Source organism: Heptranchias perlo, chromosome 21 (assembly GCF_035084215.1).
Source record: "Heptranchias perlo isolate sHepPer1 chromosome 21, sHepPer1.hap1, whole genome shotgun sequence".
In the NCBI taxonomy this organism is placed as follows: Eukaryota; Metazoa; Chordata; class Chondrichthyes; order Hexanchiformes; family Hexanchidae; genus Heptranchias; species Heptranchias perlo.
In genome coordinates, this window is record NC_090345.1 from 44,708,690 (window position 1) to 44,726,402 (window position 17,713).

The 17,713-nt window shown below is 43.2% G+C and overlaps 1 protein-coding gene across 2 annotated transcripts in view; it reads right to left on the reverse strand.

Moving 5' to 3' along the window:
• rtkn2 (rhotekin 2) overlaps nucleotides 1–17,713 on the reverse strand; it is a 39,344-nt gene that overhangs the window by 2,459 nt on the left and 19,172 nt on the right. For both annotated transcript variants that reach the window (XM_068002770.1, XM_068002771.1), the window contains exons 7-11: nucleotides 12,754–12,848; nucleotides 11,242–11,348; nucleotides 7,802–7,933; nucleotides 5,339–5,504; nucleotides 2,685–2,792 (exon numbers count right to left, since the gene is read on the reverse strand). In XM_068002770.1, the coding sequence (XP_067858871.1) occupies nucleotides 2,685–2,792; nucleotides 5,339–5,504; nucleotides 7,802–7,933; nucleotides 11,242–11,348; nucleotides 12,754–12,848 (608 nt within the window). The remainder of the gene's footprint in view (nucleotides 1–2,684; nucleotides 2,793–5,338; nucleotides 5,505–7,801; nucleotides 7,934–11,241; nucleotides 11,349–12,753; nucleotides 12,849–17,713) is intronic.

Below are 17,713 nucleotides of genomic sequence, written 5' to 3' on the forward strand. Positions count from 1 at the left end.
AATACCGAGGAGGACTGGAAGATATTAATAAACTTGCAGAATGGGCATGTAATTGGCAAATAAATTTCAGGAAAACCAAAGAGGACATGAGGAAAAAACTTTTTTTAACGCAGCGAGCGGTTAGGATCTGGAGGGGGTGGTTGAGGCAGATTCAAACGTGGCCTTCAAAAGGAAACTGGATAAGTACTTGAAAGGAAAAAACTTTCAGGGCTACGGGGATAGAGCGGGGGAGTGGGATTAGCTGGGTTGCTCTTGCATAGAGCCGGCATGGACTTGATGGGCCGAATGGCCTTCCGTGCTGTAACCTTTCTATGATTCTAATATAGATAAGTGTGAGGTGGTACATTTTGGTAGGAAGAATAAGGGGGCCAAATATTTCTTAGAAAATAAGAGTCTGAATGGGGTAGAGGAGCAGAGGGATCTGGGGGTACGGATACACAAATCACAAAGTAGCGACGCAGGTTAGTAAGACCATAAAAAAAAAGCACTGGGGTTCATTTCTGGAGGGATAGAATTGAAAAGCAGAGAAGTTATGTTAAACTTGTATAGAACCTTGGTTAGACCACACTTGGAGTACTGTGAACAGTTCTGGTCTCCACATTATAAAAAGGATATAGAGGCATTGGAGAAGGTGCAAAAAATATTTACTAGGATGATACCAGAACTGCGAGGTTCTAACTATCAGGAAAGATTGAACACGCTGGGTGTCTTTTCTGTATAAAAGATGACTGAGGGGTGACTTGATAGAGGTCTTTAAGATTATGAAAGGATTTGATAGGGTAGATGTACAGAAGATGTTTCCACTTGTGCGGGAGACCAAGAAGTAGGGGTCATAAATATAAGATCGTCACTAATAAATCCAATAGGAAATTCAGGAGAAACTGATTACCCAGAGAGTGGTGCCACAAGGAGTAGTTAAGGCAACTGGCATAGATGCATTTAAGGGGAAGCTAAATAAACACATGCGGGAGAAAGGAATAGAAGGGAATGTTGATGGGGTTAGATGAAGAAGGCTTGTGTGGAGCATAAACACCGGCATAGACCAGTTGGGTCAAATGGCCTGTTTCTATGCTGTACGTTCTATGTAATTCTATGTAAATCCTGTGCTCTTAAATATGCTTATAGATTAGCACAGTATATGAGCGAGAAGTTAATCCAATAGAGGACTGATAGAGGACAGTTCCTTCAGAGGCCTTTACATAGACACATTGTGCATGGAGATGTCTGAAAATAAGTCATCCGATCTCCGACAGTATGTTATAATCAAACATGTGCTCCAATTCTGGCCGCTTGTGCTGCCCCGATTTTCATCGCTCCACCATTGGCCACCGGGCCTTCAGCTCTTCGGCCCTAAGGTCTGGAATTCCCTCCCTAAACCACTCTGCCTCTCTAGCTGATGCTCCTTAAAACCTACCTCTGACCAATCTTTTGTGGCTTGGTGTCAAATTTAGTTTGATAATGTTCCCGTGAAGTGCCTTGGGATGTTTTACTACGTTAAAGATGCTACATAAATGCAAGTTGTTGGTGTTGTTATTAAACAGAGCATCCCAGTTGCCCATACATACTGTACAGCACCCTAATTCCACATGGCTTGGTTTTTTTATGCCTCTCTCTAAAAGTAAGAAAATTGCTAAAGACCTGCAAATATTCTGGCTGAAAATCACTTCATTGAGTTATACGGCCATTAGCCTTTGCTAAATTTGCACTCACTGGCTCTCTAAAGTTGGTGTTTTAATCCTCCGTGCACGGTAGCACTGGCACGAAGGGAGGTCGTAAGAAGCAGACATGCTTAAAACAGGTTCGTCAGACTCATGGGCGTGGGCGGAGGGACACAAGAGAGGGAGAGATTTCCTTCGAGTGCAATGTGCAACAAAATCAGAAACCACTTGATGAAGAACGGGTTTGTGATTCCATCACAGTTCAAATCCCCAGCCTCTTCTGACCCTGTAAGTTAACTAAAAATTTGTAGTTGCGCTCTTAAAATTAAAAACTTCTGCTAAGTACTCGGCTTCTAATCAGAAGCTGGCACGATCTGTGAAGAGAGTATTGGTGATCAGATTCCTGAATAGCACAAAAATCAATAAAAGCAGCCAGCCCATTTCTTCCTTTTGTCATTTGTTGAAATCCCAATAGAAATGATACTTAAAGCAACCTGTAAAAATAGGAAGCATATTAGACCAGAGTTTTAAGCACATGGAAAATGGAGAACTGTGCCAAAAATTGTATTTGTGCTTTGCTCAGGGCTGGACAAATAAGAACTGAATCTAAAGAATACTGCAGACATATAAGGAGTTAAAGAACATCGTAGCATACCAAGTTACAAAGAAGTACAATTTTCACCCTGGCACATTTCAAAGAATGTGCTTTGCATTTGATAGGCAGGCAATAAAATTAAATACAAAACAGTCATACACAGAAAATATTAATAAAATTGAGAGCAATGTACAAACCCAAGCAGTGTATTCAAAACACTTGACATTTCCCAGCAGTTTGCAGTCATAGATTTTAATAACCTGACCCATATTAAAATTCACTTCACTAGATTCCATCATTGCTGGTTAAATCATGCAGCTCCAAATTATGCATGGAGTAGCATTTTTGTTTTATATATGGGAACTATTTGAATTTCAAACAATGATTTCTTTTATAACAAGGCCACGTTCAGAAAGGCAAGGGCCACTTACTCATTTCGTGGTAGACTGAAGTCGCTTGTTTTGTGTGGAATAAAGGTGGTTTCCGTGGTGACATAATCTCAATTTTCATAAGCTCTTTGCAACAGTGCTTCCACTGGCCTGAAAGTTAAAACAGAACCATTACTGGAATTTAAGAAAAATATATAAAAGAAATGAAGAGAGAATTAAAACAGACCCTCTCTCAACGGGAATCTGGGAAATTTCCGGTACAACAGCATTTATCGAGCAAGGAATTACTCTGTGAGCAGAAACTATAAATTATTCTCAAGCATTTAAAGAGAGATTTTTTTTTTAAAAGAATGACGTGGCTATAGAAATCTGTAAATTGAATTACATCGATTGGGACTTCAAAATCAATTCCCATTCAATTAAAGTTCGGGAAATATTATAAGTGCCCAAATTTAATTTTTTTAAAAAAACAAGGCTTTAGTTGTAATGAAAAAAAAGAAAAAGTTGCTCAGGAACTTAGTCCGGCTCCCTAATCTTGCTGGTTTAATTAGTAAGACTAGAATCATTCTGCCCATCATCCCTGTGCTGCTCTTGCCCTTCAACTGCAGCTATCTAGGACTACAGGAACAGGAATAGGCTATTCAGCCCCTCGAGCCTGCTTGCATTCAATTAGATCATGGCTGATCTGTACCTCAACTCCATGTACCCACCTTTTCTCCATATCCCTTGATACTCTCACGTAACAAAAATCTATCTGTCTCAGTCTTAAAAGCTCCTAATCTTATCTCCCTGTCCTTTCCACATATCTTTTTATATTTTTACTAGTCGATCTCCCGTGGCATTGCTCACATGGTGTCAGAGGATATAGTTACAGGCAATATTGGTGGCATTGTAAGCAGTGTAGATGAACACATAAAATTACAAAGGGCTATTGATAGATTAGATGAATGGGCAAAACTGTGGCAAATGGAATTCAATGTAGACAAAAGTGAGGTCATCCACTTTGGATCAAAAAAGGATAGAACAAGGTACTTTCTAAATGGTAAAAGTTAAAAACTGTGGATGTCCAAAGGGACTTAGGGGTTCAGGTACATAGATCATTGAAGTGTCATGAACAGGTGCAGAAAATAATCAAGAAGGCTAATGGAATGCTGGCCTTTATATCTAGAGGACTGGAGTACAAGGGGGTAGAAGTTATGCTGCAGCTATACAAAACCCTGGTTAGACTGCACCTGGAGTACCGTGAGCAGTTCTGGGCACCGCACCTTCGGAAGGACATATTGGCCTTGGAGGGAGTGCAGCGTAGGTTTACTAGAATGATACCCGGACTTCAAGGGTTAAGTTACGAGGAGAGATTACACAAATTGGGGTTGTATTCTCTAGAGTTTCGAAGTTTATAAGATATTAAGGGGAACAGATAGGGTGGATAGAGAGAAACTATTTCCGCTGGTTGGGGATTCTAGGAGTAGGGGGCACAGTCTAAAAATTAGAGCCAGACCTTTCAGGAGTGAGATTAGAAAACATTTCTACACACAAAGGGCGGTAGAAGTTTGGAACTCTCTTCTGCAAATGGCAACTGACACTAGCTCAATTGCTAAATTTTAATGTGAGATAGATAGCTTTTTGGCAATCAAAGGTATTAAGGGATATGGGCCAAAGGCAGGTATATGGAGCTAGATCACAGATCAGCCATGATCTTATCAAATGGCGGAGCAGGCACGAGGGGCTGAATGGCCTACTCCTGTTCCTATGTTCCTAATTGATGCAAAGTGATTCCATGTTGCATGGATGCTGCAGTTATAGAATAAGAGCAGACACCTGACCCTGGAGCACGGCAGAGTTGGAGGAGGGAGTCTCACTCTACTTCAGAGTCAGCTTGGATCTTAACACCTGATTCACCTTACACAAGTTTAGCCGAGACCACTATGCTAAACTTGTTGCGTAAACGCATCCAACGACTCTCTCGTCCGATCAGCAACGTCTTTACAAATGGTAATAAAACCAACGCATTGGTGCTTGGCTTATGACTGCAAAATGTATGTAAACACCCTGCACAGGCACAATGGGCCGAACGGCCTCCTTGTGTGCTGTACCTACAATGATTGTTAGTTAGAGTTTTGTGTGGCACTGGCCTCTTTTAAACTGAGTACAATGTGCTTCCACCACTTTTGCAATGATACAAATACAGGTTTAAAAGCACTGCACAAGACCAAATTGAGGAAAGATAATTTGCAAACCCCACCCCCCCTTTCCAAACAAAAAATCTGAAAATAAAGCTCCAAGGGGTAAAAAGTCATCTGGGCCCCGTTTGTACACTGAAGTGTCAGCTGAGATTATGTGCTCAAGTTACTGGAGTGGGAATCGAACCCATGACATTCTGACTCAAGAGATGAGACTGCTACCAACTGAGCCACGGCTGACACTAATCTTTCTGATATTTAAAAAAAAACTTCTAATTCAATTAAAAATAAAATTGAGTGGCATTCAAATTGCAGTGAGTGAGCAGAACGCTCAGCGATCGGGTCAGCGAGACCACTGTTGTCAGAGGGCAAGCTATAGCCTTTGACGAGCGAAGGGCATCGTCTGAGATTAACTAGCAAAGCAGCAGCGCTTGGGTTTTTGTTAATGGGGTAGCTACGCACACTGTAGAACAGCCGACAATCAGCAGCTTTCGGCACCGCTCTCTAACAACTCACTCATATCACCAAAGTGTTGCCAGAAAGCCTCCATCCACCGCTGTAGATCATCCTTGGTGTCTGCGGCAAAAACCTGGCTTGTAGCCTCACCGCTGTAGGGGTTGATGAGGGAGAAGCTGTGCCTCCTTCTCTTGGAATCTTTCTCTATGGTGCGGATTCTTGTTTCCTGCGCATTTAAATCACAATAGGGTCAGGTGCCATTTGGGGGCCAGTAATTCAACTTGCAACAACAACTTGCATTTATATAGCATCTTTATCATGGTAAAACTTCACAGGAGTGTAATCAGACAAAATTTGACACCGAGCCACATAAGGAAACATTGGAACAGGTGACCAAAAGCTTGGTCAAAAAGGTAGGTTTTAAGGAGCGACTTAAAGGAGGAGAGAGAGGTAAAGAGGCAGAAAGGTTTAGCGAGGGAATTCGAGAGCTTAGGGCCTAGACAGCTGAAGGCACAGCCACCAATGGTGAAGCGAAGGGGGTCGGGATGTACAAGAGGCCAGAATTGGAGGAGGATAGAAAGCCTAAAAACATAGCAGATAGAAGTTACAACACGGAAACAAGCCATTCAGCCCAACCAGTCGGTGTTGGCGCTTATCATCCACACGAACAAACATTTACCCTGTTCCGACATCTCCCTTCTATGGATCCAGGAAAACTCAACTTGGGACTACAGACAGTTTTGAGTTGCAAAAAGCAGAAGTTCAAGATTTTTTGTTAAGATACTCATGATTCAGTGGTTTCCTGGAATCGATGTCTTCAGTTTTCCAGCCCAAATATAAAATGTGACAAATGTGAAGTGGCAATAATGGGGTTTCACTTTAACAGGATGCTCTCCTCACACCAAAACTCTCATGAGTCACTTGACAGGAAATCCCCCCACCCAACGAGTAAAGGCCAGTCATGTCTTTGGGTTGACTGCTACTGTGCCTCATTTTTGTGCCATTGCCCAGAGAGTGAGGATGGCAAACTCTTCCAAACTGCTCCGATGGGAAAAGGATAATTAAAGATAGGTGCGGACTAAACCGTATTAAAGGGTCTCCACAGTCTTGCTGTGGAGAAACATGCTCCACATTGGAGTACTGCCATGTAGACCGGAATAAAGATCCCGAGGGACTGGGCTATGGGAGGGTGAAGTCACAACGCCTCTCACCCCCTGGGGAAGGGAAGGGAAACATTAGGTAAATCTGGAAGAGAAGGGGAGAGAGGTGGAAAGTGACGTGTTGCTGCAGTTGATGATTTGCATCATTCTATCATGTTATTAAATACACCCTGCTCTATATACATAACCATGTGCCGCTTATGTGGGTCTTCATATCAGGAAGCTGACAAGTTCATTCTCTGCTCTACGCTATTCGCTGATGTCACTGGGCGGGGATTGCGACTGTGTGCGTGTCTCTCTCTCTCTCTCTGGTGACAAGAGGAGCGGGTTTGGAAGTCATTTTCCCCATAGCTGAATAGCCTGATGACATTCAATGACTAGATTTGCACATGAAAAATGTCCACTTGAAGAAGTGGGAAGACAACCAGTGTTAATTTCCAATAAATATATGACATCACGAGGTTCTAAAAATGGGGAGGTGAGGGGAGGTACTGTAAGGATCGGGGACTTTGGAAAAAGTGACAATAGAAAAAAATCTCTACAACAAAGTGAACCCAGTTACCCAGTGATCTCCTAGTCATATTTATAGATAAAAACCAAGGGCTACATTAATAAGGAGGACACACTCTTGAGTGAGATTGCCAATAGGAGTTTCATACTCAGGTCCCACAACCATAGGAAGTAGGCCAAGATTACCTTAAAGTCAACTCTTTACTGAGAGCAGAATGAGGAAGACCTGGAGCCTGTCAGTCTGAGCGAGAATCAAACCCAAGTCCCTGGGTGCTAGTAAACCCAGTGCACCACCCAGTCCTCAAGACTATCCCCACTGAGCAAGTACTAGTTCAGTTGGGTGAAAATGGGCTGATGGAACTTCAGAGAGTAGTCGGGAATTCCCATGGTGTCCTGGCCAACATTCCTCCCTGAAGTAACACCATCAAAAACTAATTAACTGCTCATTTATCTCATTCGCCATCTGTGGGAGCTTACTGTGTGCAGGTTGGCTGCCGTGTTTGCCTTCGTAACAAAAGTAACTACACTTTAAACCACTTAGGGATGCTCTGAGCATGTAATAATGAATGCAAGTTCATTATTTAAATATATTGCCAATCAATGAATGCTTTACAAAATTCCTTACTCTAATCAGGGTTTTTCCAATCAATTCATGTTGACTCTAACAAGTTATTGCTTTGATTTTAGAAACAGAGCGATAAGCACCATTTATTTGCTTTCAAACAGTCCAGGCTTGTTTCCAACATGTGGGACAATAGCTCTCCTCTTCCCCTCCCTCAGTGATGCCTCACACAGCTGAATGTTGCAAAATGTAACAAGAGGCTTCCTCGCAACCAATGGGACAATACTGCACCTTATCGATGGCAACGTTTAGTGTGGGATCCACCCGTGCCTCAATTTCTTCAGGAGAGTAATACGCCATGAGATAGCCACTTCTCAGGACACAGTACAGTCTCGTCCAGTTAGGCAGGCCTCCTACAGTTTGCTGGAAGAAATAGAGATGCAGCCCTTGAATGACCAGATACATAAACAGTCTGCCCCCCACGGCTGACAGGTCCACAGTAATTAAAGATAAAGGAGGTCAGCTCCAAATTATTGTACCTCCTGAAAACCATCACTGCGTTCCAAGATGGGGCATGCGCATCAATCTGTTTAGACTGCGCAGTACAGTGAGCTCTACTGTCCATTCAGGCGTGCTGGCTCCCTATCAATCTGTCTCGCAATAATATCGGAAAGGATGTCTTGCTCCTGCTGTATTAGCAGATGAGAAGTGATTCACAAAAGATCTTAATTATCTGTTCGTTGTGAAGGGAGCACAGGGAATTGGGGTGGAAACAGCTAGTGAAAGCACTAGGTAACCTTTGTTCTTTGTGTGGTTATATTTACATACAGAAGAGGCCCATTGTACTTGGGACGCTTTAGGGCAAGACAGGTTTCCTAATGTAACTGATAAAATGTGTAAACTGATATCTTGAAAGACTTTTCAAACATCAAACAACATTTAAAAACTTTCTTTGCTAGTACTAAATGCTTCGTTTCTTATCAGTGTAAACTTTTTCCTGTGCCAGTGTATACTTTGACAAGCTATTTAATATTTGAGTTCTCTGCCAGTGCAAGTAGTTTTCACTTGGGAGGGATATCTGAGGGTTGGCAAACAAGAGTAATTCAATACCTTTAGGTTGCTCGAAATTGCTATTTACCCTAACTTCATCTACACCACCAATGAGGGAGGTGTGGGGCTGGCAAAAAGCCCTCAAAATCCATTTCGACATAGTTAGTAAAATAATTGATCAAAAGGGGAGCCTGTTCCCAATGGAGACCTTTACTTTGAAAGTTGGTTTTACTAAGTAGGTAAAACAACATAGAAAATGAATTAATTCTGGGACTAGATACTGTAAGAGTGCAGTGTGTGTTAAAATTCAACATTGTAAAAGTGGCTTCCTACTAAATCCTAGGAAGGAAGCCTCTGTTTCTTGCACAGCAGCTAATCTGCACCCGTTTTATTTCTTTTACCACAGCAAAATCCAAAACTAACTCTAAGAGGTCAGTGTCTCAGACACTGCTGTAGCTTTTCACTGCAGACAAGATGCTGTCACAACAGGAGCAGCAACATCTCACCAGGGAAAACCTGGTCAGAACAGCACATCATCCCCCAAACACTGTTGGCAGCTCACAGTGCGCGTGACTCTTAATCACAACCAGGTCAAAACTAGTGGTCAGTCAAAGATGGCGTCAATGACCAAATCCCACACAGCCACCTTCCCATTCAACCCCTGGTACAAGCGGATAACCTGGTAACTGCACACACACACAGGGCAATTGGAAAAGCTCAAGATTATTCAGATGCCTGTTGAATGGAAGGAAATATCCCCAACATTCCTGTTAGATGCAAGAATTCCTTCAGATATGGAATTCCTGCCCTGAAGTGGAGTGACCACTTATGGGGAGCGATAGTCCTACTGCAATTACAGGCATGACCAATGAGTTCATTGAATCTTTTTAAGCGGCACACAGCTAACAGCAATCGCTCCGATCCATGAGGGTTAGGGGGGGGGGGGGGGGGGACGGTGGGGGTGAGGATGAATGAAATCTGTTACTGTATGTTCTGGTAGCAATAGGATTACTTAACTCCGATCGCTTGCAACCACTTAAAGTAGTGTCTACTTGAAAAATAAAGTGGCGTTATCGGAACAGGTCATTAGAATAGGATGTAGTTTGCAATTTGCTGCAGAAAATAAACCACCAGTTCACAAGCTCACGTTTGGCACACCCAGGATCAGCTGAGCACTTTAAATACATTCTAAGATTTCAACCAGACCCAGCTGTTAGTAGTTGAGATGGAGGTTGTTTTGTTATGCTGGCTGGAGATGTGCTTAGTGTAACAAGATGGAAACAGTATGCAAATACACCCCAGTAATCACATCTAACCATCTATACACAGAGCAGATCAGTTTTTCCTTAATCAGGCCTGTATTTTCTGGTGCTGACTTGCAGAACGTGCAGATTCAAACTGCTGATATGTGAAACCGAGATGACAGCTTTTTGTGTTTAATCTTTCTTTGGTCTATTACTGCAGACGGTGAGGTTGCTCCATCATTTTCCCATTATCTACACGATGAAAGCAACAAGTCCAAACAGGCACAGCCCAAGTTGCCATTAAGGATCAGTGACCTCCTCCTGCCCTACCTAAAACCTACTGCCAATAGCCTAGAATCAAACCCCCATCGTTGATCGGCCATCTCAGATTCAGTGCAAATGAGTTTAGAGCATGAAACAGTGAAGGTAGCCAGCACAGGGACACCAGCTCTAGGCTCGATTACCAGGTCTTGCCAATGACGAGGCACAGTCAATCGGTCAGGCTTAAGCTGGAGGTGCCACTGGCTGAGTGAGACCCACGATTGGGAACCAGCGGCATAAACTCCCCACCGACGCCAATGGAAAAGCAGCTCGAGTGTCAAGTGACCAACGCAAGGACACCAGAGTAAGTGCGAAGCGATCGAGGCGGCGAGTGCGAAGCGATCGAGGCGGCGAGTGCGAAGCGATCGAGGCGGCGAGTGCGAAGCGATCGAGGCGGCGAGTGCGAAGCGATCGAGGCGGCGAGTGCGAAGCGATCGAGGCGGCGAGTGCGAAGCGATCGAGGCGGCGAGTGCGAAGCGATCGAAGGAGGAACACCAGAGTGAGTGTGAAGTGATGAACGGTGGGATACCAGACAGCGTGTGAAGTGACCAATGCAGGGACACCAAGGTTAGTGTGATAATCGACGAAGGGACACCAGAGTGAGTGTGAAGCAATCATCATTAAAACAGATTATCTGGTCATTTATCTCATTGCTGTTTGTGGGACCTTGCTGTGCGCAAATTGGTTGCTGTATTCCCTACATTACAACAGTGACTACACTTCTGGCTGTGAAGCGCTTTGGGACGTCCTGAGGTTATGACAGACGCTAAATAAATGCAAGTCTTTCTTTCTTTTATACTAAGAACGTATAATGTTGGTACGGGATTGAGGGGGTGGCAGAAAGAGGAAAGAAGTGTGCAAAAAAATCCATGGTGGCAGTTTTGCTCTTTATTTTGATTGAAGGTAAGACAGCTGATTTACATTTTTCATAACACCTGGAGTGAAAATCAGCAATAGATTGTGTTGAAGAACCAAAACATTCAAGGAGTTGGTGGGAGCAAATCAAAGGGGCACATTTGAAAATCCTATGGATGAAATGCCACTTCAGTGTGACACCCAGGATTACCGGAAGGGTGAAAGAAAGCCGAGCTGGCACATGATAGGAGTGAGTCTTACCTGCAGATTGAGGTATCCAGCCATCATATCCGTGGTCATACACGCAGGCTGAGCTACTAATCGGCAGCACATGTTTCCATATAAAGGCAGCCAGAAGGAAGCTTCCTCTACAGAGTGAAACATAGATCGAAAATGACACTTGATGCATTTCCAAGCTGCAGTCTTCAAACATTGCAGAACCACTTTCAACTGCACAGCTTGAATATACTGGAGAAACAGCTGGAACGTTTGTCATTGAATGGTTACTCAGGATGTTTAAATAAGATCTGACTGAATTTACCCATTTAATGCAATGGTTCCTCCCAGTATACCAGTCCATCACCAATGCTTCCTCCCAGTGTACCAGTCCCAATCCATCACTAATGGTTCCTCTCAGTATTCCAGTCCAGCGGCAATGGTTCTTCCCAAGACACCCTTACTACAATCCCAAATGTCAGTACATTCTACAGGCATAAACTCAAACTGGCTCACTATCACACCTGTCTATGACCTCAAGGCAGACCACAGGCAGGTGCAGAATTACATGAATTGAGCAGATGCTGATTTAACTACTTCAAATAAACTTTTACTTTTAAGTTTTTTCAGGTGGTTATAATAATTAATAGTGAATATAATTGAAACAAAACCCTAGAAATGGACTGTGATGAAGGGTCACACCCATTAACTTTTCCCCCCCTCTTTTAGATGATCAACCTCTTGTGTATTTTACTAACACGTGAAACTAGAAATTGTTATCTATTTAAAATAAATGGTTTAACGACTTTCAGTAAAAACAGAGCACTGAGAAACATCATTCCATTGTGTTAAACACTTGTCTCTTATTATTCATCTCTGGCCTTTTGACTGTTAAAAAGGATTAATTTCTTGTACTGGAAATAAAAACCATTTCACAAACAATCATTAAAAAAAACTGAAGTGCACAAGAATCTGGTTTGCAGGAATGGGGAGCTGAATGTTGTGCTCTCCGATAGACCTGACTGATAGCCTGTAATCTATTAATATCTTACTGATTGTTAACGCCAATCCTCGCATTTTCCCATGAATGTTGAAATGGCTTCAAAAGAAATATATAAATTGTACTTAGATAAGGTTGCCAACCCTCCAGGATTGTCCTGGAGTCACCAGGAATTAAAGATTCATCTGCTGCAAGCAACCCAGGAGAAAAAAAATCATAAGGGCATTAAAAATAATTGTGTGTTTTTTCCATTTTCTTTGAACAATTTTGTTTATCTGTTATAAAAATATTAGAGATGGGGAAACGGGCTCTTTGACTGACAGTCAAGAATCATCCAATCAGGTAACAAAGAGTTTGTTTGCTGACCAATTAGAGTGGGAGGGCAGTGCCCCCAGGAGGATGGAGGTGTGAGGCGACAAATGGCGAGAGCGTGGGGGCGGGGCAGTTGGAGACAGGAGGTCCTGATGAAACCAGAATTGGCAACCTTAGGCTTAGGTGACATCACACAGTAATGTGGATAATAAAGGGCTTGTATCTGTAGAGAGAGATCCACTCACCATTTCCTACAATAGCGAGGCTGTGAGTTCGGAAGCTGGCTTCAGCATCATCAAGTCTTAGTGTGGCTTCTGCAAGCAAATGATATTTGGCGCCACTAGAGGGGGAAGAGCACAATGTTACTTTGTCGCAATGTCTGTGAAGCACGTGAGCCAAATATTGCAGACAACTAAAGGAGTACACACACCTGGTGAGCTCAACAGTTAGCTCCAGAACATAGGAACTGCTAGACGACAAAAGACCATCCTGGTAGTCATGTGATACAATGATAATGGAGTTGTTAACTAATTAAAGAAATCAATCTCTATCAATTAGTCTACAACAGACCCAGACACGAGGCGAGGAAACCCCCAGTGGTGGAGAGCTTTGGGAACCACAGTTCCAAAGTCACCTGTTCCTCCCAAGCATGCTACACTTATCACAGGTCATGTCTCCAATTACTCATTTACTGATTATGTAATCTGGACACGTAGGGCTAGATGTCCCTGCCAATCATAGTTAATGGGTGGAATATCGAGCCCTAGTTTAAAGTTGCAGTCTTCGCCACCCCTCCCCTCCCAATCCCATCTCACCTGTGCCCCAATAATCCAATTTCAAAGGGCTAACTAATAATGTCAGAGGGACAAGGAACGGATGGGAGGAAGTTATTGTCTAGACTGACTCTCCGGTTAATCGCTGGGATATCTCTGGAGTGCTAAAATCATAGGGCCTGGGTTGTGAGAGGACAGAAAAGAAGATTTTCATAGGAGGGGTGGGTTGAGGAGGCAGGAATTTGAGGCGGCACCTGGTTCCACCAGGAGTCTGTCCCGTTTACACTGTGCCTTTAAATTCTGGTGGTCTGGGGAATGGGGGAGAACGAGGGCGAATCGTCAACCCGCTCCTATATCAAGGGTGTTCAACAGGGAGATTTCTTGGGTAACGCCAGGAATACTGCCCATTCCACCCGTTATAACACCTCAAAAGAACTCCTGCCAGCCAAGAGTTAGTGTGAGTCTTCTCGAGGCCCCAAGACTGAGGTGATCAATCCCAGAGGACATCTAGAAAATATCAACGGGATTGGACAAAGTCAACATGGATTTATGAAAGGGAAATCATGTTTGACAAACTACTGGAGTTTTTTGAGGATGTAACTGGTAAATAGATAAGGGAGAACCAGTGGATGTGGTTTATTTGGATTTTCAGAAGGCCTTTGATAAAGTCCTACATAAGAAGTTAGTGTGCAAAATTAAAGCACATGGGATTGGGGGCAATATATTGGCATGGATTGAAAATTGGTTAACAGACAGGAAACAGAGAGTAGAAATAAATGGGTCTTTTTCGGAGTGGCAGGCGGTGACTAGTGGGATCAGCAGGGATCAGCGCTTGGGCCCAGCTATTCACAATATATATCAACGATTTGGATGAGGGAACCAAATGTAATATTTCCAAGTTTGCTGACGACACAAAACTAGGTGGGATCGTGAGTTGTGAGGAGGATGCAAAGAGGCTTCAAGGCGATTTAGACAAGTTGAGTGAGTGGGCAAATGCTTGGCAGATGCAGTATAATGTGGATAAATGTGAAGTTATCCACTTCGGAAGGAAAAACAGAAAGGTAGAATATTATTTAAATGGTGATAGGTTGGGGAATGTTGATGTACAAAGGGACCTGGGTGTGCTTGTATACCAGTCACTGAAAGCAAATATGCAGGTGCAGCAAGCGGTTAGGAAGGCAAATGGTATGTTGGCCTTCATTGCAAGAGGATTTGAGTACAGGAGCAAGGATGTCTTACTGTAGTTATACAGGGCCTTGGTGAGACCACACCTGGGGTATTGTGTGCAGTTTTGGTCTCCTTACCGAAGAAAGGATACACTTGCCATAGAGGGAGTGCAGTGAAGGTTCCTGGGATGGCGGGACTGTCGTATGAGGAGAGATTGGGTCAACTCGTCCTGTATTCATTCGAGTTTAGAAGAATGAGAGGAGATCTCATTGAAACATATAAAATTCCGACAGGGCTAGACAGACTGGATGCAGGGAGGATGTTTCCCCTGGCTGGGGGGGGCTACAGAACGAGGGATCACAATCTCAGAATATGGGATAGGACATGTAGGACTGAGATGAGGAGAAATTTCTTCATTCAGAGGGTGGTGAACCTGTGGAATTCTCTACCACAGAAGGCTGTGGAGGCCAAGTCACTGAATATATTTAAAATGGAGCTAGATAGATTTCTAGACACAAAAGGTATCAAGAGGTATGGGGAGAGAGCGGGAATTTGGTTTTGAGATAGAGGATCAGCCAGGATCATGTTGAATGGCGGAGCAGGCTCGAAGGACCGAATGGCCTACTCCTGCTCCTATTTTCTATGTTTTTAGTCACAATTGGTCCTCAAGTAATTGGCTCCCTTCCAAACTGAAGACATGTGCAGCCATGCTTTTTCCCCAATTCAACCCAGAAGAGTCTTGGGGTGCCTGACTCAATTGGGACAGGTGCGCCGAAGGCCATGTAAACGTCCCCGAAATGGGGGCAGACGGGAGCCCCATTCCACCAGACCTGCATTGTTGTACTGATGGAGTGCTCCTCCAATCATTCCTTCCTACCGCTTTTGTGTGCTTTATTCCTTTTTAATCCCATTTACTCCCCCACCCTCAATTTAGCTCTTCACTTTCATTTGTATGGATTTTACATTGAAATGCTCTTAAAATCATACAGCACAGAAGGAGGCCACTCAGCCCAATGTGCCTCTGCCGGATCTTTCAAAGAGCTATCCAATTAGTCCCATTCCCTGCTCTTTCCCTATAGCCCCGTAAATTTTTCCTTTTCAGGTATTTATCCCATTCCCTTTTGAAAGTTATTATTGAATCTGTTTCCACCGCCCTTTCAAGCAGTGCATTCCAGATCATAACAACACGCTGCGGAAAAAAATTCTCCTCATCTCACCCTCTGGCTCTTTTGCCAATTATCTTAAATCTGTGCTCTCTAGTTACCAAACCTCCCGTCAATGATAATAGTTTCTCCCTATCAACTATCAAAACCCTTCATGATTTTGATGGGCTGTATATTTTCTCAACTCTCAATCAAAGGCTCCTTCCTGGTTTTAAAGTTACTTACTCTCCATTTGTCACTGCCCTCACCTGGTTGGAGATGGGACAATGACCTGCTGCTGAGTCTCTACATGTGCCACTCTAATCAGGCACTGGAAGAGAAGTGAGTGACTGTTGCTGACTTGCCTAATTTCTCCTCCGGGGGTCGGGGGACCATTTAGCTTCCACACAACGACTCCCCGACCGAGCTGAGCAAATCACAGGCGCAGCACCATGTGTGAAAGCAGACTGACCTACAAAGCCACGACTAGTCAGTTCCATTCCCCTTTCTCTCCATAACCCTTTTAATTTTTTCATTTCCCCCAGTATTTATCCACTTTGCTTTTAAAAACTATTATGGATTCTAGTTCCATCACTGTTTCTGGTAAGGCATTCCATTTCCTAACAACCCTCTAGGTTAAAAAAAAGTCTCCTACCCTCTCCCTTCATTTTTTTGGCGACATAAGAATGGAGGAAATAGGAGCAGGAGTAGGCCATACAGACCCTCGAGCTTGCTCCACTATTCAATAAGATCATGGCTGATCTTCTACCTCAACTCCACTTTCCCGCCTGATCCTCACATCCCTTGATTCCCTTAGTATCCAAAAATCTATTGACCTCAGTTTTTAATATATTCAACGACTGAGCATCCACTGCCCTCTGGGGTAGAGAATTCCAAAGATTCGCGTCTTCTGAGTGAAGAAATTTTTACTCATCTTGGACCTAAATGGCCGACCCTTAAGAGGAGTGAGTGACCATCGCTGACTTCTCTAATTTCTCCTCGATCTTACATTTTATGTCCTCTAGTTATTTTACTCACACGCCAATTGAAACAGTTTTTCCCCTATTTACCTCATCAAAACCCTTCGTAATTTTGAATAGTGCTTTCAGATCTCCTCTTAACCTTTACTGCTCCAAAGAGCCTTCATTCCTTTAGTCTCTCTCCTCATAGCTAAAGCGTCTAATCTTTGGCATCATCTTAGTGAATCCTTTCTCTACCCTCTCCATGCCCTCAACATGGGCATCTGAAACTGGACACAATATTCTAACTGTGGCCCACCCTGTTTGGTTTTTACCCCTTCAGTCGTGGCTAGGTTTGCCAACTCTGGTTGGGTGTATTCCTGGAGGTTTCATCACATGACCTCCCACCTCAAACCACCCCATCCCCACATCGGTCCATCCTCCGGGCACACTGCCTTCCCACGGCCAATTGGAAAGGGAACAGACTCTTCGTTACCCAATTGGATTAATCTTGATGAAACAGCCTTTTCTCCCCAGCTCCAATATGTTTATAACTAATAAATGAAAATGTTCAAAGAAAAGGAAAAAAAACACAACTTTGTTTAATCCCCCTACGATTTTTCTCCAGGATTGCTCGCAACAGTGTCCAGGAATTAATCAATTCCCCCGGAGACTCCAGGGCAATCCTGGAGTGTTGGCAACTCTAATCATGGCAGGTGTTTCTCAGGATGTTTGAAGAACAGGATGTCCTACCCCAAATCCAAGAATTTTTTTTTACACTTTCTGTACCCGCTTTTTTTCCAGCTTACACCCATCAGTCCAATGGTCATCATCCCAGTATCAGAGGGAAAGGGGGAGGAATTATCAAAAGTTGAATTTAAATCAGAAGATAGAACTCTTCCACACTACTCATTAAATCGGTGGAATTTTACAGGAATGGGCCATTTCAACGGACAAACGAACCCAAGGAGGGACAGTTTTTTAAGATATCAATATCATTCTAAATTTAAAAGCTACAGAGCACTACAAGTGCGATTTTACAAGAAAAACTACTAGTTAAAAATCCCTTCATTTCCAGGTTTCGAAACTATAGGATCTATTCGTTCATTTTAATTTCCTTGTTTAAAGTTAAAAGTTGAATTAAGATTCACTAGGATGCCATTT